Source organism: Pyxicephalus adspersus, chromosome 5 (assembly GCF_032062135.1).
Source record: "Pyxicephalus adspersus chromosome 5, UCB_Pads_2.0, whole genome shotgun sequence".
Classification (NCBI taxonomy): domain Eukaryota; kingdom Metazoa; phylum Chordata; class Amphibia; order Anura; family Pyxicephalidae; genus Pyxicephalus; species Pyxicephalus adspersus.
Window position 1 is genome coordinate 60,919,870 of NC_092862.1, and position 23,814 is coordinate 60,943,683.

A 23,814-nucleotide genomic window follows, 5' to 3' on the forward strand; every position below is an offset into this window, starting at 1 on the left:
AATTCTTTCAACCAATAAGACAGATGTAAGCTCAAAGTGAATGTACTATTCTGTACAAAGTTTATTCAAAATAGCTACAAAATGCAGGGTGCATTGCATATGGTGGCACAGTTATATGCATGGTACAGATACATACTTCTTCAGAAATCTGTTCTGATACTGGAATTTAATGTGCTGACAGTTTTCCTTTCAGGTGGTGTAAGCTGTCAGGGATGGGCTCTTGGTGGGATACATGGACTGAGCAAAAATAGTCACATTTACACTATATAATGTGACCAATGGATTGATCTTGTTGAGGTAACCTATGAACTTTGAATGCAGAGACATAGAATACATCCTGTAACATGACTTGAGGACAAACAGGGAACCGCAGTCAGTTCCCCACCAACAAAATTACACCACACCAGTTTTGCCTAAATGGCCCATAGGCCTTTTTATTACATTATTATTATTATTATTAACCCAACCGGTAAACCCGACCTTGGTTAGGGTTTATCGATTTTGCAAAAATCGATAAACCCGAACTTTTCTCACTGTGTAAATCCCCTCACTTACCTGGTCCCCGCTGCGATGATCCGTTCTGTCCAGTGTCGATCGCTAAAAAAAAATACTCGCCTTCTCCCCGCAGCTCCTGTGGACACGTCTTCTGTCTTCTTTCTTCATCCGGCGAGTGCAGTGACGATCACCGGGGTTTCTCGGTGTTGTCACTGCATGCGTCGGTGCGGGCGGGAGGCGGGGCGGTAAATTCAAAATCCTTTGCATTGAACTCAGTACAAAAAAGCTGTATTGAGTCCAATACAAAGAAATCCTTATATAATATATATATAATTGTATTATATATATATTATATAAGCTACTGTACAGGTACATTACATTATACACTATTTTTTTTTTTTTTAACTTTTTTTTAAAGATTTTTTTTTATGTTTTATAAAAAAAATATTATTAAATTTATAAAATTTTGGACATATTTCGGTGAGTTATGCGGTAATTCAGTGAATTATAAGTAATTATTGAGTAATTCGGTGAATTATAGCCTACAATCTAAAATAAATTTCCATGCAAAAAATTTAACACTTTTTGCATCGAAGTTTGGAAAGAATTAGAATACCCGGCGTTCGCGTACGCGTCCTACGGCGATTCCTGATGCATGCGCCCGTCGATGGGGGTCGTAGCGGGAAATTCAAATATTTTGTATTGGATTCAATACAGAGTCCTGTATCCAATCCAATACAAAATAATACAAAATATATTTATGTGGTTTTGTCTATAGGTATGTGACGTTGGACTGTTGGACACTAGGCAGGTGTTTTAGAAAAATATATTATTTTACAGTATACCGAATTATCGCATTTACAGTATTTTTCATTTTTTTTTGTTTACATGATTGTGTGTTTCAAACATTTTTTATATTCATGATATCTACTAGACCCCTGTTCGGACATATTTCTGTAAGTTACAGGTCTACAATTAAAAAAAAAAATTTCATGAAAAACAGTGTACCGCTTTTGGTACAGAAATCTAGACATCAGTGTAACGCCCAGGAGGTTAATAATAATATTAATAAATTAACTAATTAAATAAAATAAATACAAAATTAACAAATAACAAAAGCACCAATAACAAACCAAATATGACATATTAAATCAATAACCTAACCAAATTTAAATACCATTTTTCCACACATTAACATCTGGTTACCGGGTAGGTCCCCGTTCTATTACATCCTTTTGGGATCTGCGCCACTAAGATATGTAATGCTCCCAGCCGCATCATGCCAAGCCTTATGCTAAGCCATCATGCCTCAAAGCACACCTTTTTGAAGATTCCACACCATAGGCGGAATCTCCCACCCCCATTTAATACTACCTAAACCACAATCCTTTTAGGACCTCACTGCCAAAGCGCCACAAGCGAGACATCTCACGCTTGTGCGCTCCGCCACACCTTCAAAGCTCTCTGCACCCCGTCCTGAATCCCCAAACACCAGAGATTTATCCCCACATCAGTCAAATGAACCTCATCCCTTCCCAAATACAACCTACTCTCCCTTTCCAACTCCCTATGTCTGACTACAATCCCCGCATACCTTGCTACAAATCAATCCACATCCTTATTAAGCTTGATCTGGGCTTTGTTTAAACTTGCCACGGATCGGGCCCCCATCCAATGCGCCCTGGTCACCACATTTGACCAAACCACCACCAATTGAGGAAAAGCCGTCCTCAGCCTGATGAAATCCCACTTAATATCTCAAATCAATTCCCTCAATTTTCTCTTACCCAAGTCATTACCCTCTGTGTAAAGAACCACGACACCTGGCTGCCTATCCCAACGCACAAATCTATGTATTTTAGGTATTACCCTGCTAAAAGCTCTCCAATCCAATGGATTACTCCTTCAGACCTCGGAATGCCCAACTGCCGTCTATCCGGCCGCAAAGCTGCTCATCCTGCCCTACGATCCAGACCAAACAACGCAAAACTAAATGTCTCAGCAACCGAATAACCAGAGGGAATGAGGCTGTAAACGCATTCACTGCCTGGACCACCCCCAGGTTAACACAGCAAAACCGAATCCTGTTGTTTGCCAATGCCTTACCCCATAATTCCAGCGCAACCAATATGGGGAACAGTTCCAGCGCCACCAAGTTTGTCAGTAATCCTGCTTCCCGATGCTCCTCCGGCCATTGCTCCGCACTCCATGTCCCTTGCCAATACGCCCAATACCCGGATGACCCAGCCGCGTCCGTATACAAATCTAAATATGCATTCTCCACCGGCCCCTCCATCCAAACTGACTTACCATATGTTTTTGTATTTCGCAAAAAACTTTTCCAACACTTGCAAATCATCCTGCAACTCCCTGCTCAATCTAATAAAATTTGACGGGCAACAACCGAAAGGCCGATTCAATATCTGTCTTGGCAAGAAAAGCCCTCCGCCCGTATTTTCACTTATTTTAGTGCATAGTCAAATTATGTGTATGACACAGAGCACAACTCTGGGTCAATGGCGTCATTCATTAAACCCCCTGCTGGAAATGACAGATGGTGTATCAGCTGAAACTTATATAGCTCCTTTTTTTGGCACCACACCAGGTAGTGAAATCACCAGCCCCTCCACTAGCAACGCCTGAAATGGCCCTCCTATTCTCCTCAGCTCCACTTCCTTCCTCAATTTTTCAGAAAACCACCTGTGGGTGCATCCGGGATGATTTCAAATTCTTTGCCACTGGCGGTCACTCCACCAGTAAGCAAGGAATCCGGAACCCCGCCTTGAAGCTGTCCTCCAACGTTTGTCGTATCTCAGCCACGCCATGCCCCCATACACCCGGTGCGCTTCACCAATAGTATCCAGATAGCAAAACAACGCTGAACAATGTTCAGATTCCTTCTCTCCCAGGATGCTGGTGAAAATTGCGAACGCTTGCAGCCAATTAGCAAATGTGCGTGGAATCTGCCTATGCCACCGTGACTCCTCCTCCCTCTTTTCCACTCGCCTTGCACCCTATCCAAATTGAAACATTCCAACGGTAGCAAAGTAAAAGATCGATGTACTCTCCAAATCTGCTCCCGCGTCTCCATTTTTAGATGTGTCACCAAAGGCCCTTCAAAACAGACATAAACTTCCCACTGGCCACGTCGCCAACACCCCTTTGTCAGGGCACCTGTCCACTACTACTACCCTCAACTACCTGCGTCAAAAACACTTCTTCACCCCCTGCCCCCTCAGGCCGTTTGCTCACGGGGCCGCCACTGCACCCTGCGCCGTCACCTCCCCCCTTTCTAACCCCTGAATTCCTCCTGAAGCCACAGACCAATCCTGATCCCCTCCAGATCCTCCAAACCCTGCTAATACAGCATGCAACATCGACAATACATCCTGCACCCTCCGGACACCCTCAGCAGTACCTTCACATCTGACATCTTCTGAATGGTAAGTACAAGGATGCTTTGCTAAAAACTTTTCTTGCACTCACCTAAAACTTTCCCTCACTCTGACTCTTCACTAAAATGATCCCTCCTTCTCAAATTCCTGTCCTTTTAACCCCTTTAATCTCCACCACCTCTACATCACCTTCACATCCCTTCTCCTCCTGCTAACTTCCAGGGCTTTTCTAATTACCCTCTCACTGCCTGCTACCTGTCTCCCTCAGTCATGCAGGCCTTCCACTACCTTCCTAAAGTCATTACGCTCCAGGCCTGTCCTTCTGAGGTTGTAGCCCTTTGGTTTATCCACTGTTTGCCTCACCACTGGTGTGCCTCACCTGCTGATGGGCTGACAAGGAATGGCACAAATGTATAAAATACTGTTGCTATATACAGGCCAGTTAGGAAGATGAGTAGCAGACATACATGTGTTACAGACTGACAGGGCTGGCACTGCCCATGAAGTTTGTACATCTGTCTGCTTTGGATTTCAAACTTACACAAGTGTCTGGACTGCGTTGGATTACCTTAATACTAGAAATGTTTTCTCCCAACAAGTATATACTGCACACTTACATGACTTGAGTTGGAGCACCTGGGAAGTGAAGGTGATAGAGTTACTATCTGAAGCGCCTCAATGCTCAACAATTTGATCACTAATGTCATACATGAGATAAACATGTATGAAGACATTTGTGAACATATACAAAGTCTGAGAATCATACAGAGCCCTGGAGCCATCAGTGTTTCCTATACCATCCATTTATACACTCACTGGCTACTTTATTAGGTACACCTTGCTTGTTCTGGGTTGGACCCATTTTGTATTTTACAACTGTCATAATTCTTCATGGCACAAAATAACAAGGGACTAGATTTATTCATGAGGGATTTTGTTCCATATTGACATGGAAGCATTATGCATTTGCTGCAGATTGCACCCATAATGCAAATCTCCCATTCCACCACATCCCAAAGGTGTTTTATTAGATTGAGATCTGGTAATTGTGTAGACCATTTGAATACAGTGAACTCATTATTATGTTCAAGAAACCAGCTAGAGATCATATGAGTTTAATGACATGGTGCATTATGCTGCTGGAAGTAGCCATCAAAAGAGGGGTACACTGCAGTCATAAAGGGATGGTCAGCAACAACACTAAGGTACGCTTTGGCATTTAAACTATGTTCAGTTGGTACTAAGGGGCCCAAACTGTGCCAAGAAAATGTCCCCCACACTATTACACCACCCACCTGAACCATTATTACAAGGCAGAACCCTTTTATGTTGATGATGCCAATTTCTGACCCTACTATCACAATATCACAGCAAAAAACAAAACTCAAACCGGGCAACATTTTTCCAATCTTTTCTTGCCCAAATTTGGTAAGCCCATTGCGCTTTAAAATCCTAGCAGATCAGCAGTTTCTAAATTACTTAGAGCAACTTACTTGCAGCCAGCAAACAAGCAATGTTCAATGTCATCTAAATCACCTTTCTTCCCCATTCTGAAGCTTGGTTTGAACATTACCCAATCATCTTGGCAATGTCTTGCCTTGAGTGCTGCGATTGTGATTGGTTGATTGGATATTTGCTTTAACAAACAGGTGAACAGATGTACTTATTCACTGTAAAGTGCCAGTGAATGTAGATTTTTCCTCCTTTTAAAATCTGAAAAAAAAAATGTGATTATTACTATGGGCAAACCACAGAACTCATTTAAATCTGATGTGGCAATCCCTTGCTGTAACTTTTTTTGACATTCTATATTTTCAAGCTGTAACTTTAACAAGCATTGAGCTGCCACTTTGTATGCATTCAAACTAAATTGATTTTCTTTTCTTTAAAATTTAACCAAGCTGAATCATTTTACTCCCAAAGAATGCTTAAAATAGCTTTCTGGTCTCTGAGAACCCCTCATAATAAATCAATAGAAGATGCTATTTGCATTGGTACCCAGTTGGAAGAATACTCTCTAATATTGGTGGTCACAATATTACTTTTACAGACAGCTTAAAAGGTCCTGGGTTCCATGCAGCCTTCAAGTGGTGTTGGTCCTGAAACCATGTAGGGATCATTTTATGGGAGCAAGTGCTGAATCTGGGCTAGCCAGAAAGGGAGTCTGGTTGAAGTGAAGAGTCTGGGGTAGCCATAAGAAGAGCCAGGTGCAAGTGGAGGGTCTGGTTAGCCTGCAAGGAAGCCAGGTGCAAGTCAGGGGTCTGGACTAGCCATAAGGAGAGTCAGGTGCAAGTGGAGGGTCTGGTTAGCCAGCAAGGGGGCCTGGTGGAAGTTAATGGTCTGGTCTAGCCATAAGGAGAGTCAGGTGCTAGTGGAGGGTCTGGTTAGCCAGCAAGGGGGCCTGGTGGAAGTTATGGTCTGGTCTAGCCATAAGGAGAGTCAGGTACAAGTGGATGTTACGATTAGACTGCAAGAGGGCCAGGTGCAAGTTAAGGGTCTGGACTAGCCATTAGGAGAGCCAGGTGCAAGTGGAAAGTCTGGTTAGCCAGGAAGGGAGCCTGGTGGAAGTGAAGGGTCTGGTCTAGCCATAGGGAGAGCCAGGACAAGTGGATGCTGTGATTAACCAGCAAGAGAGCCAGGTGCAAATGAAGCCTGACCTTCCATTTGCACCCACCTCCCTTTCTGGCTAATCCAGAACCTCCACTTGCATTTGGCTCCCTTGCTTGCTATCCCAAACCCAACAATTGCACCTGGCTCCTTTGATGGTTAGCCCAGGCCCTTTGACTGAAATTAGTGGTGCTCAGAACACAAAAATTCTGACTCAAGAATTCTGATTGAATCTGGTCAGAGAGGTCCAAAAATCCTATTGTATTCAGTATTTGTATTTTTGTAATGATCCATATTATAGCAGCCAGTACCTGGTATAGAATGGCTTGGCTGTCATCATCCAGAGGCCTACTATACTTGTCAATGTCTGGCAGCCAAATTTACTGAGCCCTACTTTACCTGAGAGATATTATTATTATATAATGTTGGATTGCAACTCAAATTGCTCAAATTCTGATCCATGAATAGCACCAAAATCAACTCTGATCGGAACTACACAACCACTACCGGTATTAGCTGTAACTTTTAGACATCAGGATGAAGGGCCCCAGAAAGTTTACACGGTATGGGGCCCAGAAATTTCTAATGGCAGCCCTGTAAATGTGTACACTAAAAACATATTGTGGTAATATAATACTGACTGTGCTTTGCAGAGTCCATAGTCACCTCACTGCCCCTACCATAGTCCAAGGCCCATTGGGTGGGAAGACACATAACCCACGTCTATGTTTTATGATGTGGTAATAAAGTTTATAGATTCGTATACAGGATTGCCATCTTTTCTGGCATTTTTATTTTTCTATCAGTTGTCATTATGTCCAGTTTGTAGCAGCCTGCCAGCATTGTATAGGTACATTCCTTTTACCCCTATGTTATATGTGTAGTCTGCTTTGGCCATAGTTAGACTTGTGAGGGGGGAATGGTGTTTTAGGACTGTTTTCTGACTGGCGTGTTTATAGTGAATAGTCGTACGACTATATATCTCTGTAGTGACAACCATATATAGGAGTGATACCCCAAAACCAGGCACTGGGGGTGAGGTGAATGCAGTGACACAATAGTAAACACACACACACACACATATATATATATATGTTTATTTTTCTATCTTTATGTAACAGTTTTGGTGGTGGCCCCTCTAACTGGAAGGACTTTAAACCGACAAATGTGTGTGTGAGTCGGAGTACACGTCTGTGTATAGTGTGACAGAACACAGTGCTGAGGTGGCTCCTCCCGCTTCCTGTGCTGTGTGTTATGTGTGCTCCGCTCGGCCCCCGTGTGCTTGTGTCTTGTTGTGTTGTTGTGTCTCATGTCGTCTCCTCCTCTGCTTGCCCCTCAACACGGGGGATCTCCGGGTCACTTCCTCCCCCGGGACCCGCCACCCCGAGCCTGGAGTCCCCGAGACAAGTGCAGCTACCTGGGCCTGTCCCACGGCAACCTGCGCGTCCACTACAAAGGTCAGCACAACGCCCGGATGGAAGGGGGTAGGAGGGCTGGGGTGATGGGGTGTACGGGGTGTACGGGGTGAGGGGTTCTCGGGGTACGGGGTAAATATGAGGGCCGGGAAGGGGGAGGGCTATAGCTAGATTGGCATAGAGGGGGTTTGTGTTTATCAGGATTACGTAGAACACATCAGCTGTACACAACAATGGGCCGATTACACACAACATACGTGTTGTTACATGATCGGTGGGGGATGGGAGATGTGTTTAGGAGCTGACAACCCAACTCCTGCAGTGCTCTGCTCACCCCCCCATTACAAAACCTGGGCCTTGGGCTGCTAGATTCCTACATAACACTGCCATCAGCAGATTCTCTGGCTTCACCATGACGATCATTGCTTTTGTTTGATGTCATTTCTTGTTTTGTGGACACCCTGTTCTTATAGAAATCAGTGGGGGATGGGGGATGTTTGTAGGAGATGGCAACCTACCTCCTGCAGTGCTCAGCTCACCCTTATTTCTAAATCTGGAATAGATCCCTGCCTTGTAATCTCTTTCAGGCCTCATTGTGTTATTATATGCCAGGAAATTATTATTTTTGTGGATCTGGACATGGTGGATGATTTTAGGGGGGGATAACCCAACTCCTGCAGTGCTCCGCTCACCCCATCCTTTATCCCGGGCCTTCTATTTACATTCCCAGATCTCCACTTTGATCATCAGCTAATCTGCTTTAGGCTCCATCATACCGCTCATTGTTTTATTTCATGTCATACAATAGGATTGCATCATGGAAACAGTCATTTATGGATGACAAATACTCTGCTTTTTGTTATTTGGATTGTGTGGCCGGGCAGATAAATAGAAATGAGTGGATGTTGATGCCTCATTCAGGCTGTGTGTTCTATAGAGACAAATGACACAAAACGTGATTGTTATTGTGCGGTCATAGAGGTACTGCTGCTGCAACTTTCCAGAGACCGCACCGAAATTTCAGCAAGAATGTCTCTCTGTCCTCCTTCTTCTATCACATGAACTTGTAGTGTGTTACTGCAGTTGTGCTGTGTCATAAGCCAATCTAGAACAAGTTAAAATATTCATATATCTCAATTGCCTATTACACTGGTTTGCATGATGTTCAATCTCTTCTACGTGAACGCTGTGTATGGAAATGTTTTGATTTGGTGATGGTGACCATTGTTGCGTCAAAATTGCAGTAAGAATCACCTTGATTATTGTGCTCATCGGTGCATGGGTTATCTTCAGCAATCTGAAAGCCTAAAAATACCCATTAAATTGTAATTAGTGTAGCTGTATACATTCCTTTGTCCTCTGATTGTCCTAGTAATGTATATTGTGGGATCCTGAAATTATTGGAGCGTATATAGTGAGGCGAGAACTGGATGTTGTGTTAGGGCAGTGAACTGGAATTCATGGGTCATGCCCCCCATGTGAGGTCATGATGGAGGGTAGTAGATAATAGGCCTCATATAAAACTATTTATTAATGAGTCTTGTTCGCTCTATCACAATATTATCCATTTCCCTCACCCATACTGCACTGGGGGCATAACTTGGAGAATCTGATTGCTATGGGCTACTATTCAATCTTCAGGCCCTTCCATGGCCCTCAAACACTATTCCAGGATGATGAGAACTTTTATGAGTTTTACAAGTCACAGTAAAAATATTCAGCCCATTCCAGTCCTGCATTTGTTAGAAAGTATGTGATGATTCACTATGCTGCAGTTTGTATTTCGGTGTATGTGATCAGCCATGGTTAGCATCTTGCTACAAGGCGGCATTTATTAAACATCATATAAAAAACATCATTCAAATTTCCCACGTTAGCAGCCCACAGGTTTCTTCTATACAAAGTAAGGTGAATGTATGTTAGACCTTTTCAGGGGCAGATCTGGGCCGTGTCTTGAAGACTAGTTGGACGTTGGCATGTCTCATTTAAACATATTTCAGTCCGTGTGTTAAGTTGTGGTCATTGGGAAAGTTTTTATTTTGCCCTGCCACCTAATCTAACATAATATTACACAGATTTCACCAGATCATATTGCCCAAGCTAGTGCCACCGTCAGTTGTCCCAGTCTTACATGTCCGGTCATGTTAAGTTTGCTTCCCAAGGTCACCACGGTGTGGAAGCTTGTGGTTTCTTGGGTTAGGGGTGTAGATCTCCTTATAGTATGAAGACCTAGACTTCGATTTACCTTACACAAGGATAAGGATCATTATAATGACCACTATTTTTAGCTAAGATTTACAATATACAAGTTTGAAAACTTGAGTTGACATGACATCAATGTTTGTGTGGCTTGAAATAAATCTATCAATGACTTTTATGTTACAATGTAAAACTTCCTTATACTTTTTCCAAAACATTGGTGTTTACAATTTGCCTGTGAGAAGTATGCTGGTACAATGACATCATCAGAGACTTCTGCAAACAGAGGAAAGCTGATCACCCTTCCCCCAATCTCATATGCTGTAACTTTGCAGCAAGTCAGAGGGAGCAGCGGGTGGGTGGGGGGCTGGACAAATCAACATACACACATAGATTACTACACAGATATTGGGATTTACTTAGTCATGTAAAAAGATGCTGACTCTTGATAATGATTGGAGAAAAGGCACCGGCTATAAGAAACAAAAATATAAAAAAAAAAGCCATCAACAACAGAGTCAGTGGCAGGTTGTTTTCGGTTACAAGGTTACTTATAACTTGAATTTGTTATTGGGCTATGTTCACACTGGCTATGAGTTTGTGATACGTTTACCACTTCATCATTAATATTATTATCATCCAGTATTTATATAGCACTGACATATTATGCAGCGTTGTACAGAGTCCATAGTCCTATGACGAACTGTCTCTCAAAGGGGCCCACAATCTAATATTTTACTGGAGTCATATGTCATTACCACAGGTCAATTTGGGGGAATTGCGCAAACACAGGGAGAATGTGCAAACTCCATGCTGATAGAGTCCTTAGTACCTGGGACCTAGCGCTGCAAAGGCCAGAGTGCTACCTCTGAGCCACTATGCTACCTGTAATGCCAGTGACCCACTGCCTCTGGGTAAAGTCTACAAGTCACTTCTCCCCATAGCAGCCCCATAGAGAATGAATAGGAGCGGCAGTGATTGGAGCAAACATCACACACTGCTGTCTGCTGCCAAATCTACAGATGCTGGTTCTTTAAGAAACAGCGTTGTGGTGTAACCTAGCCACCCTGCCAGCAACCACGAGCCATACTGGATTGCTTATTCCTGAGGCAGATCTGAGCCATTTCTTAAAGCATACCTAAACTCATTTTTTATTCAAACCGACGTCACCCCAACTCGTGCCTGTGTCGGGTGATGTAGGAAGAACAACCCAGAAAAAGTGGGGAAGATGGCGCTGCCTGGCGCGCCTACTCGGAGACGGATACCGGGACAATACGGGACCTGTTGGATAAAAGCACCTCCGGACTGTTCGACTGCGCTAAGGGATTGAAGGTAAGTGTATTTTTTTTGTTTGTTTTAGGCACTTTTAAGTTTAGTTCCTCTTTAGCTTTTTTTAGCAGAGATCATGGCCAGTGGTCCAGCATTTAAAGGATCTTGAATAATAAGCAATACATATCCCATATTATTTCAGTAAGGAGACATTCCAGCAAGGGTTGAGTTTCTCAGGGGTACCCCTAGACAGTAACACTTGTCTCCTATGATTAGAGCCCCACCTGTTATCTGGCTGATCCCCACCATGTGTGCACCAGTCCAATGGGCAAGCCAATAGAGACACTGCAGTGGTTCTGTCCTTGGAAAGCTATCTGATCATCCATGGCAAGCAAATCAGTTGTCTATAGGAAATTGCTGCCTTTACTTGGCTCAAAGGGTTATTGGGTAAGGCCCTCTGACTTGAAAACTGCTGTTAGCTGCTCCCAGTCACCCCTTTTCAATATTGTGTGATTTTGTTGTGTCAACTACAATCACACTCAACCACTGTGACATGAAGTTCAGTGTTGCTTTAGCTGAGGTTTGCTGCAGATCAATATTTTTAGGAAGTTGATGTAAAAAAAGAAGCAATCTTGTCCAGTCGCATTGGAACCTTGGTGAGCTGCGGTTGAGTTTGGTTGTATTAAGGTAAGTGGAAGCTCAAAGGTGTCCCGAAACAACATGTTACGTTCAGCAACTGCATACACAAAGTGGTTCCGAAACGCTCATATTTAATTGAATGGCTTTCATTGGGAGCACTGTTGAACCTGGGGCAGATCCCTGGGGTCAACAGCAGGTCTGAAATTGTCCCTTGTAAAGCTACGTACACACTTCCAATTATTATCGTTGGTAAACGAACGACGAACGATCCTGCACGATATCTGCGAACAATCGTATAGCACCGATCCTGTACATACAGATAACGACACGATCGTTCGTAGATATTGTACACACAATAGATGCGATCGTTTGAACGATACAGGAAGTTACGTGCACCACAGGAACGTTCGTTCATCACGCATGCTCAGACCATGGACGATCAATGAACGATCGTACACACGAACGATGGTCAACGATCGTCGTCCAATCTGATCCGCCGGTCCGGTCGTTCATTTCCAACGACTTTCCTCGTTCGTCGGCGTCGTTGGTTACTTTTTTTACGAACGATTTTTGCCCAATCGATCGTTCGTCGTTCGTTCGTCGTTCATTTTGAACGATAAAAATTGGAAGTGTGTACGCAGCTTAACATATGTACCTTTTTAATTTAAGATACTGAAAGAAGATACATGATGTTTTATTTATTGTATTGGGAATACTGATGGAGAATTTGATACATTGGGCCTGATTTATTAAAGCTCTCTAAGGCTGGAGAGGATACACCTTCGCCAGTGAAGCTGGGTGATCCAGCAAATCCATTCCAGCCTTGGAAAGATTTAATAAATCAGGCCCATTGTGTTGATGGTTGGCAAAATTGGACTTCTAAACAAATTGTCAGAGTCTGTAAATTGTTATTATTTTATATTTTTGTTGGTGTTGTTGCTATGCTTTAAACACCAGTTTTGATCTTCTTATAAGGCAGTAAACAACCGCATATGTAGTTGAATTTTTAGGCATTGTTCCCTGATTTCTGTGTAAACATCTTAAGAAGTCCATGAGTTACTACTCAGCAATTCAGCAAAAAGTCACATGCTTTATCAGTGTTGGATTAAAATGGCTTCCCAAGGATTCTTTGCAAACTGTATTGCACAAAGCAGAAGTAGGGCGAATTGCTTTGTGTCATTTTAAATAAAGCAGAGGACACATCTGATGAGTGGACAAATTAGTCACTGTCAAAGTTAAAAAGTGCAGAACATTTGGAACTTTTTTTGGATTACAATTTTCGGAGAGTATTGTATCAGCATTAATTAGGTCTCACCTCACTTTCTGTACCTGTGAATGGGTAACGCCAGGACAGGATGTGATGGAAAAGTTCTCAAGTTCTAACAAAGACAATTAACCGTTTTATAGTGGGAAGACAGAAAAAAAATGCACCATTAGGATTTTTTCCCTGTTCTATTATAATAATAATTATTATTTTTATTATTATTAATAAACAAGATTTTAAATAGCGCCAACATATTACGCGCCTCTGTACATTAAATAGAGATCTATCCATCTACTTTTTGGCCATTTTACAAATCTTATCTTTTTAACACACTTTGTAAAAGCAGATACCATGTTGTGGTCCTACATTTCTCCTATGATATGACAGTGATTACTTCCCTTATTTTGAAGTTAAAAATAAAGCCAATGATGACTCTTCTTCACTCTTGCAGGTCTAGGATTGACATCTGACACTTCATGTATGATGGTTGCCTGGTTCACCTGCTGGCCTTTATTTCTGTACAGGTCACAATAATTATGTAGGGCCATCAGTAGATACTAAACTTTGAGGTGGGGGACCAGGCATCTAACAGAATTTGAAGTTTTAGATACCAGTGGCAGCGAGATTGGAGTCTTACTGACCTGAAATTTAATCCCCTTCCCCATTTTTAAACAAGTCATTCAGTCACCTAACCATTTTAAAAATGGTCAGATTGTCCAGGAATTCCACAGACTGATAATAATAGCAATATTAACAATTTTTATTTGATCAGACATGGAGTTACATGTTAGTAAACATTGATCTAAAGTGTACCAGTTGTGACATCGTGTACAAATGAAAGGGCAAAATAATTCCAGAGCTCTCATCTGTTGGTGCATGCTTGGCATGGTATTGTGGTTGGGAAACAATTGTAGACGTGGTAAAATCACATCCACTTATATGAACATAGGTAAGGACAAAATGTGAATTTATAATGTATATTCAGGCAAAGCTGAGGAATCTCTATCACTATAATGCAGCATTTTGTTTGGCCTTAAGCTTAAACAGAAGAAAGTGACAGTCTACTATGCCATATATGATCAGGTAAAAGAATTCAGTCTGGAAATTGAGGCTTGCAGTGTTCCTTAGCCCTGGGGAAGAAAAAAAGTGGTAGCTATATATACACTTTAGTAGTAGTTGGTGTAAAAACCGTTCTGTTTCATGCACATAAAGGCCCACATCTTCATGTTTTGGGGAAAAAAGTTCATCCTAGAAATGTAATTGATAATCTGTCTCTATAAATTGCCTTTTCTAATGTTAAAAAAAAAAAAAAAAAATTGCAAGCAGGCAGGTTCAGGCAGGGGGGGGGGGGGTGTCAGCATTTCAAATTATCTTTAGCTGTGAAATGCTTGGTGGGAGGGTCAATCAAATGTAACCATGTGACACTGAAGAAAGCCGTACGAAGACCAATAGATATTAGACTACAGTTCCCAGCACCCCTGCATTACAAGAAAAGGCATGTATCTGTATGAAGAAGGGCAGAAGAGAATTAACCTGTCCCTTCTGAAGTAAAGAATCTGCTTGGAGAGTACAATGGGTTTTTAAAGTTAAAGCTGTCCCAAACCAAAAAATGAGGTATTACTATTTAATAAGAGACATGCAGTGTCTCTTTTATCAAAAAACTAACTTTCTATCCCCTGGTGGCTTTTTGGTTCTGCTATAAACTACACGGCACATGCACAGTATATCTCAGGCCAGCGGTTGCTGAACATTTTGGGGGTCCGGGGCTCTGGTCGGTGCACCCCCGAGGGGGTTCAGGAGAACCCCACTGGGGGGACACACTGGCCAGAGCCGCGGTCCCCCAAGCCTGGGAACTGCACACAACCCGCCCACTCTCCCATTGCAGGCTCAGATCTGCGATGGGAGTGTGGGTGGGCTTATGTCACAATGACATCACTCTGGGGGAGGTTTATCCCCCTTTGAGTGACACCCGGCTCCCTGCAAATGCACGGTCGGGAGCCAGTGATTTTATTGGTCGGCGGAACCTGGAAAGGTTGGCAATCACTGGCTTAGGCTATGTATACACGTGCAAAAATTGTCGTTAAAAAAATAATCTTTCACGATCCTTTCCAACGATTGCACGATGCATGAATGAGCGCTGTACATACAGCACTGTTCTGCTCTATGGAGAGGGGAGGGGAAGAATGACGGAGCGCCACCCCGCTGCGCTCTCTCTTCCTTCACTTCCATTAGGATCGTTTGTCATCCGTGGATCCGCCAGGACGGCCGTTCGGACGATGGACAACGAGCTCTGTACACGCGTAAGATTATTAACAATTGCATGTGTGTACCTAGCCTAAGAGCTCTGCTCTGTGGGTCATTGCCACATACATTGGAAACTGCCAGGAACAAAAGTAACTCTGCAAATACACATGAATTATATCATCCAATCGGTTAGGGGGATCACCGTCCCCACAGAACTTTGTGGTGGATATAGCCTTGCTTTGTAAACTTTATATTATTTTTAGAGGATTACCCCACTGAATCCATGAGAAATACCAAGAAGTGTGTTGTAGACATTACCAGTTTCAGTAACAGAGCCCTGAATAGCAACTCTACCCCCCCAATTCAGCCAAAACCTAAGGGGAAAAGTTTTGGCTGGACATAAATTTAAAGCTACACTACATCCAAAATCTGAACATAGCAAATTCCAAAAGCAATCATGTTAAAAAGATAAAGTATAAATGTTACCTTTTAGAGCTAAACTTTTGAAAAATAAAATGTGTAGCTGTTTTTGGCTCGGGATGTTTACCTATCCACAAAGCTAGGATCTCTCATGCCAATGAGTTTTCTCTATCACATTAAGATCCGTTGTTCCGTGCCTACTTCTTGTGACCACTTGTTGTCCCTTCCTACGTACACATGGTTTCCACTGTAATACATGAATGCTGGGAATAATGCCTGCCATTTATTTATCCTTCTTCTGGTGTCACATGAACACATCTGATTGGTCTGATCTCATGTAGGCTCAATTCAGAGATGAGTAGTGTAAGCACATTTTGTCTATGCAACCAATATTCTGTCCACCACTTTGTTCTCTACACAGTTTGTAGTTTGTATTCACTTATAAACCTGGGTTGCTCTAGGACATTTTTAATTTTTAGGTTTGGTTAGGTCCTAATCTCTTGTGGTTTAGGTCACTTGTATGGCTATTAGTTGCAGTGACAGGCTGACATACCCTATGGTGTGTGCAAATTGGCTTAAAACTATGGTTTGCAGTTAGTCTGATGCAATGTCATCCAATATTTTAGTCATCTGCAACAGCCAGAGGGTTTATTAGTGCTGCTTTTTCTATCCCAGATATGCAGAGAACGCAACATCTTACTATACAAACATTTTAGTACCAGTTCTGAGCAGGATCTTTGCAAGGCTTTGGTCACTTAACAAACCATTCTGTTATTCTGGTAAAGCCATCATCTGCAAATATGATAGCAACACACTGGAAAAAAATTCTGACAGGTTTTATTTATTATTTATTTATTATGTTTTAGTCCGTGGTGGTTTTTAGAACTAGTATGTTGCAATATGATTCTTATTTATTCGTTGAGTGTTTTAAAAACTGGCCTATGAGCTGCCCTAGGAAACATAATGATAATAACTGGTAAGAAAAAGAACTGATATGAACTAACATAATATTGGTTGAAGTAGATACCTTTCTTGAAAATTTCTTTTCCAGTACCTACTAAATTCTGCATAGGAACCCAATACCCGGTTCCAAATAAAGAATTGAATGCTATGCCCCTTCCTTTGATGGCCAGCTTATCTTCTCTGTGTTAGCGTTCCAGTCCCTGGGAATGGTGTGTTCACATCATATGCTCTTGGAAGGAGTTACTGGAAGCGGAGTGCCCCACTCATTAGTGTGTCAACTAGTTGATTGCTATTAAAGCAGAACTAAACCCTAATAATATTTATCTGACCCCATTCTGTTTCAGATGCCGCCATTTTTCTCTTTCTCTTCCTTGTTCTGCCATCTTGATTAGCTGGGATAACTCTCATTCACTCCCAGCAACCGCAGGTGATACTGGGATGTGCGGGTGTTCTGGCACCAACTTTCACAGCCAGGGTGATGATCAGGCAGGTAAGAATGCTTATTGCAGAACGAACATTGTGTGTCCCTTTCTGCAATAATGCCCAGCTTGGCTGCCAATTTTTAAAGTGGAACTTTAGTTAGGTTAACGCTTACCAGTTCTGTACAAAAAGCATTCATAAATGACTGATAATTGCTGAACATGTTTGTCGTGTCTTCACCAGATCAGAAACGTATCTTGCTGATGACAAGTGTTGCTTCATACTGCTTGTTCCAAGAATTGTATTTTCAATTTTTGTTTGGTACAAACCCGTGGAACATTTTTCTTACCTGCAAGCAGAAACATTGTTAGAACTTCATAAACAATGAGGTTGTTCTCTTCAGAATGTATTGTTTATATGGTTGCTTCCTTTTAGATGTAATACTGGCAGCAATTTGTTAACTTTTGGCTTCTAGTCAGGTCAGGATAACCTACTAATTGTGTTACACAATGTGATGCAAAGGAAGCTTACTGTACAAATGTAATATTCCCTATTAGCAGTGTGTAAATGATTATAGACACTCATCATACGGCTACTTTTGTGTATAGAGCACCCAAGAGATAGATAATCTTTTTCTAATAGTAAGAATTTGAACATGTATTTCCCTGAGAAAGGTATGACCGTGTTCTCCCTAGCCCCTTCTAGCCGGGCTCACCACCCAGCACTTTTCAGTTTTTGGGTGGTTATTGGGAGGTTGGGTCACAATACAGGGGTTGCTACCTGCCTACAGCTTCTCACACCTAGCTTGAAAAAAATTCTGGGGAAAATATTGTAGAAGTATACAAAGTTGTTTGGGACTCTCAACCACTGTAAATGGTCAACTTTGGTTGCTGGTGCTTATTATGTCTAACTCGCCTCAGGAATTCCACGGAAAATAACAATGGCTGCACTCCAAGGAAAATCCAAGAACTCTGGTTCCTTTATTACAAACACTGCTTAAGTAACATCACATTCAGGTAGCCATTGAAACTATAAATGAATCTATGGCTACTGGAATTTGTCATTGTACTCAGCACTGTTTGTAATAAAAGAACCATTTTTTTTTATTTTTCTTGGAGTGCAGCCACTGTTTTTTTTCCTTGGAAGTCATGAGGAGTAGCTAACACGTGAACATGATGAAAACCTGCCTATTAAATCACACAAAAACAAACCAGCTAAGATAACATAGTGGGAAACCTTATTAGGAAAAGTATAAATGACTTTGATGATGAAAGTGGAAGATGGCAAGAAATGGCCTGGAAGGTGCTCCTTGTCTGAGACCAACCTACCTAAAGTAGGACCTTGATAGTCCATTCTGTTTCCCTGCCTCCAGAATAGGGAATAGGAGGAAATGTATTTATTAAGGAACTTATGGTATTGCTAACACTTTCAATTGTTATCTTATCCTTTACACATTAAAAGATTTTTAGTCATTTGGTTTTACAGATCACTATCTATAAAATAACCATCTTTTTATAAATTCTGTTTTCTTTTTCATATTATTTTTTTCTCCTTGTAACAGAAAAAAACACTTAAAATAAGGTTTTTCATGGCAGGAAATGAGATTGTATATGAAATCCTTTGACTTCTATGGGATTTTAGTGCTTTCAATAAAAGCATTATATGGGATCAATCCAGACAAGTTGCCAAGAAAGCAAGCCCCACAGCCATGGCTAGGTGTAATATCATGTGTCATTACACCTGAATTGGCTTTTGTTTCAATAATACTATCAGGGCTCGTATTTACATACAATTTTAAATGGAATTTAAAGTGGTCTCCCTATCGTTTTCCAACAAGTAAGCTTTTCACCTATAGGTAAATTACAATCAATTTTAGCTAGAAAAGGACATTTTTGGACGTCCCCCCTTTCAGTTCAGTGTAATTGCTATTGAAATATGGGAAACGCCTGGACATGATCCAACAAACCCACTCTGATTTTAGGCTTTTCTGGTAAGAGACTAGCCAAAATAAAGGCTTGGGAATATAACAGATAATGCTGGAAAAATGTATTCTGCACCATTTCTGGCATTTTCATTGACTTGCCATGTCAGCACCAAGAAGCCCCAAAACATTGAGGCATTGTAGTTTCTTGTGAATAGTGGCAGCTCTCTATCAAGCATTTGTATGTGCACACATAATTCCATTATAAAGAACATTTTTTTCTTTTTTAAACTGCCATGCCCCAAAAGCAGTGTGAAGTGTCACTGGAATGTATGTTTCCTTTTGCAAGTAAATTCCCTCATCTATTAGAGTTGGTTTCAAGCACTCACAATTCAACTGGCCATATTTGATCTTTTCATTACCGATCTTTTACCGTGATTACCGCAATGCACCACTAGATACTGATCAGAGAAGATCATTTTCTGCTAACCACCAGCCAATAGGAGCGCCCCCATTCCATGTTTACTTTGCCTGTTAATATATTATACAGTGGGGAATGCTTCAACTTAATTGTGGTTTCTGGACAGCCACTAACCAATAGGAGTTCTTTGTTCTGTACCCCTACAGAACTTCCAGACTCCACCGCTAACTTTGTGCTGCACGATCCAGTACAAAAACTATGGAACCATCACTCTCAATCACTCTTTCACCTGCTGGATTCACTAAAGAATATGCATTCGGGATCAATAGGTCAATTAAGCAGTCAAAAATGCCTTAGATTATAATACATTTTCAGTAAATTTAATGTCTATATTCTATACCAAATATCAGATAGTGTATGGGCCACATTTAGGAGACTTGTAGGCCTCCAGTAAAATGTTTTGGTTATAGCTAATCTTCCTTCAGTGCTGTTGTAGCCTATTTAATTTCTTTCACATATCAGTATATCAGTGCAGAATTGTATTCAATGAATTCATTCTCTTGGAACATGTTTTATTGATATAGAACATACAGTGTGAGAATTGTATTATCACAGCTAGAATCCATGTTCCAGTGTGTTACTCTCACCATTGCAGTGACTGGAAGCCGATGTTTCCAATGTAGAATGTTATACTTTGCACAGAGTGCTATTTTTAGTCAGCTTATACAAAATGGTTTCCTGAGTACAGTATGTTCAATACATCTGTAGAAGGTGTGGTGGCCTAATCATTTTCTCCACACAGTGTCTCTCTGTTTCTGTGCTATGAACCTCTCATGACTGAGGCAATGAATATGGAACAAAAGCTTTGTCACAACATGCAGACATGAAGACGGGTAACAATGTGTGGTGACGTTATGCACTTTTCAACCTGTTTTCTCCTGTGGAAAGCAGTGTGAATGTAGGTAATCTGTGCTCCAACTATAACACAAGCAGAACACAAAAAATGTGATGTAAACAAGTGATTGCAGAAAGTCAAAATAGTATTTAAATCATGGCAATGAATCTACACACTGTGGCTGGTGTAACCTGTGTGTTTGTAAACCTCATTTTCTAATGAAGCAAAAAATCTGCAGGATTAGACTCCGTAAACATCATATCTTTGATGTAAGTCATTTAAGATCGTTCTGGAGCCCTGTGGCTGCTCTGTACTTACTATGTGGCCCTTGCTTAGGGCCCCGGCAGATTTATTTCTGTGTTTTGATGGAGAGGTCTTGTATACTTTAGCAACTCGCTATTGGTGTTCCATCCTCCTTTTCTTCATTCTCCCAGTAGCAATCATCAGCCATCTTGATCGGCTGTGCCTGGATGACTTAACTCTTGCACATGTGCGTTCATTCATCCTTGGAACATGCACAGAAAGCCGTGATTGCTGGGTTTCCTTGTAACACACATACCATAAACCCGAAGTGATCAGACAGATAAGACACAATATTTCATAAAAGACATCGCCTGTCCCATTCTGTGATAATGACCTGCCCGATCAAGCTTTTGGTCAGGTGAGCGGAGCTCCTGTCATTGTGTTCATCCAAGCCAGGAAGGCTGTCCTCTTGCTATGGATTGGCTGGATGTGTATTAAGAGGGTCATGGAGCTTTGTCTACATGGGCAAAGCTCCTGTCATTGCATTCACCTAGGAGAGCTGCCCTGTTGCACGTCTGGTCGAATGGATCTAAATGGTGATGATGTGAACTCCATCACCATTGTTTATGTTCTTATGCTGTGAGGATGAGGCCCAGTTTCCCAACAATGGTTTTGCCACCATTTGGGTGGGAATCTGGCTTTTGTTAAAAGATAGTGAACTACAAGCATTTTGTCCCCGTCATTTTAAGGCATACCAAATCATCAGGGTGTCATATGGCTGTTCATGTTGGAATAGGCACAACCCTAGAACTACTTCTCCCGAGAGCCTTTGTCCTACATACAGTGTGTGAGCAAACTCTTGGGATTTTAGCAACACTGTTTTCCCAGGAAATCAATGTATGTATAGCAATTACTGGTGATAAAGCAGTTTTACAATATGGTTCTCAATATGTACAAGCCTCATAACTGTATATGCTTCCAAAATGACAAAAAATTGTCCATAGCCAACTCTTTATAACATCAGGTTAATGTTAACCATAAAAGATTGCCTCTGGTGTGGTGGTAGCTACTTATCTGCCCTTGCTGGTTGCTTTCTGAGTATACCCTGGTGCTAATGTTGCTCCTCTTCTCCATGCATGAGAGGAACCAACCACTGAACGATCAATAGCATAGGCCCGATTTATTAAGGCTCTCTAAAACTTAAGAAGATAGACTATGGAAGGTAAACCTGAGCGATCCAGTAAACCTACATCACGGGGCTTAAATAATATTTTGGCAAACAATTATGGGTGGAACCCCATTTGCAAACCTCTTGTGCATTATAGGAAAATCATCCTAATGACATTAGTGCCTGATTAGTTCAAATGATTTCAGTTAATCACATTAATATCTGAACCAAATATAAACGATGGCAAAGAAGATAGAAGTTTTAGTGCAATAATTTGTTAAATTTATCTTTGTGAAATCATCTGCGCCAAAGAAACAAGTTCTCTTGTAAGAAAGGAGGAAGTTGTTATGCAGTTCAAAATATAAAATCATGTCCGAATGCTGTATGCCAGATCTGGTTAAAAATGGTCTAAAGAAGGCAAGGAAATGAGTGATTGCTTGTACTGACTCATACACAGAGGTGACACACTGCCAACTTCTGTTCCTTCTTTTCCTCATGGTAAGCTGACACTCTGTAATTCCATTTGAGTCTGGAATCACAAGGTGAAAAGTTCCAGCTGGGGCCGACTGTTGAGCAATAGTGAAATGGGAGTGACTGTTTCTTTATACATTGGCCTTGCCAACCCACAGAAACCCATGTAATCTGACTCTGGGAGTTCCTTGCTACATTTCTGGCAGAATTTCAGGACTGAATGATCTATATGGAATATTGTTAAATCAATATGTTCCAACTATTTCAGTCATTTCTCAGTTTCAGAATGATATTTTTAAATGGCTTATTCCAGAAGAGCAGTCATGGTGAAACTCTGAGCATAAATTTATAAATAACACAAAATCTAATGGACAGATCACTTACTGTAACTTGAGCATCTGCGATCGTAAGCTTCATATTACTGTGCTTGGTGTATCTAAAGCTATTCTTTCTTTGGTTTGGATATAGAAGGGAATGCATATCAAATTTTGAGTGGTCTTGGTGATCCTCTCCTTTCCTTCCACTGCTTGCTGTGGCTACAGGATGAAAAATGAAGGGTATTTCCCAAATGGGACAATATAGGGCAAAACATTATGGGTTTAACTATTCTTTGCGTCTAAATGTAGAAAAAATGGTTTTATTTAAAGCCAAACTAAGCTTAATGTTAAAGTCAATTTCTAATATTATTCAAGTTAATACCAAGAAGAATAGAAACAAGTGGTGGGCAGAGGACATGGATCCCTGGATTTATCCTATGGAAGATGTGACTAAGATAGAAGAAGTATAGATGCCAAACTTCATATCCCAGTATTCCTGAATTACCTTGGTTAGGACTCGTCACATGAATGTTTTGCTGACCAATTATAAGACTTATATTCACTAATAGCTGAAAAACACGGCAAGTCTGATAGGTGCACAGTTCAGTAATATTTTTTTTAAAGAATTTACATTGTTTGATGTTGGGTTTTAGGGTGTACTGTAACTATCCCAATCCCTAGAGCCAAAATGTGTGATAATACAGACTGGGTAAGGGATGATTTTATTTTTCACCCTCTGGTATCATAGAGAATGCTGCCAGGGTGAAATCTGCCCCATCCAAGGATAAGCTTGCCCAGAGGCTAGTGACCTAGACAGACCTTCTACAGCTTGGCAGTTCAGACATGCAGAAGACTTGGCACAAATAGCCATGTTTGAATAAAAATAAAAAGAATTGTGTTAGGGGCATGTCAGGATTATGGATCTGCAATGCCTCGGTGTCTGGTTAGTATCTTGCCTGTGAGCACACATCACCTACACACTCCACTGCTGTCTCCCACCGTGTGACTTGTCACAAATTGATAATAGGAGAGACTAAAAAAATGTCAA

General features: G+C 41.4%; 1 protein-coding gene across 2 annotated transcripts in view; it reads left to right on the forward strand.

Moving 5' to 3' along the window:
- The first annotated feature begins 7,725 nt into the window (after positions 1 to 7,725).
- The window catches only part of RANBP9 (RAN binding protein 9), a 37,558-nt gene continuing 21,469 nt past the window's right edge, over positions 7,726 to 23,814 (forward strand). The window contains exon 1 of one of the 2 annotated variants that reach the window (XM_072411677.1): positions 7,726 to 7,954. In XM_072411677.1, the coding sequence (XP_072267778.1) occupies positions 7,807 to 7,954 (148 nt within the window). In that variant the 5' untranslated portion in view covers positions 7,726 to 7,806. The remainder of the gene's footprint in view (positions 7,955 to 23,814) is intronic. The other variant, XM_072411676.1, reaches the window with a different exon arrangement.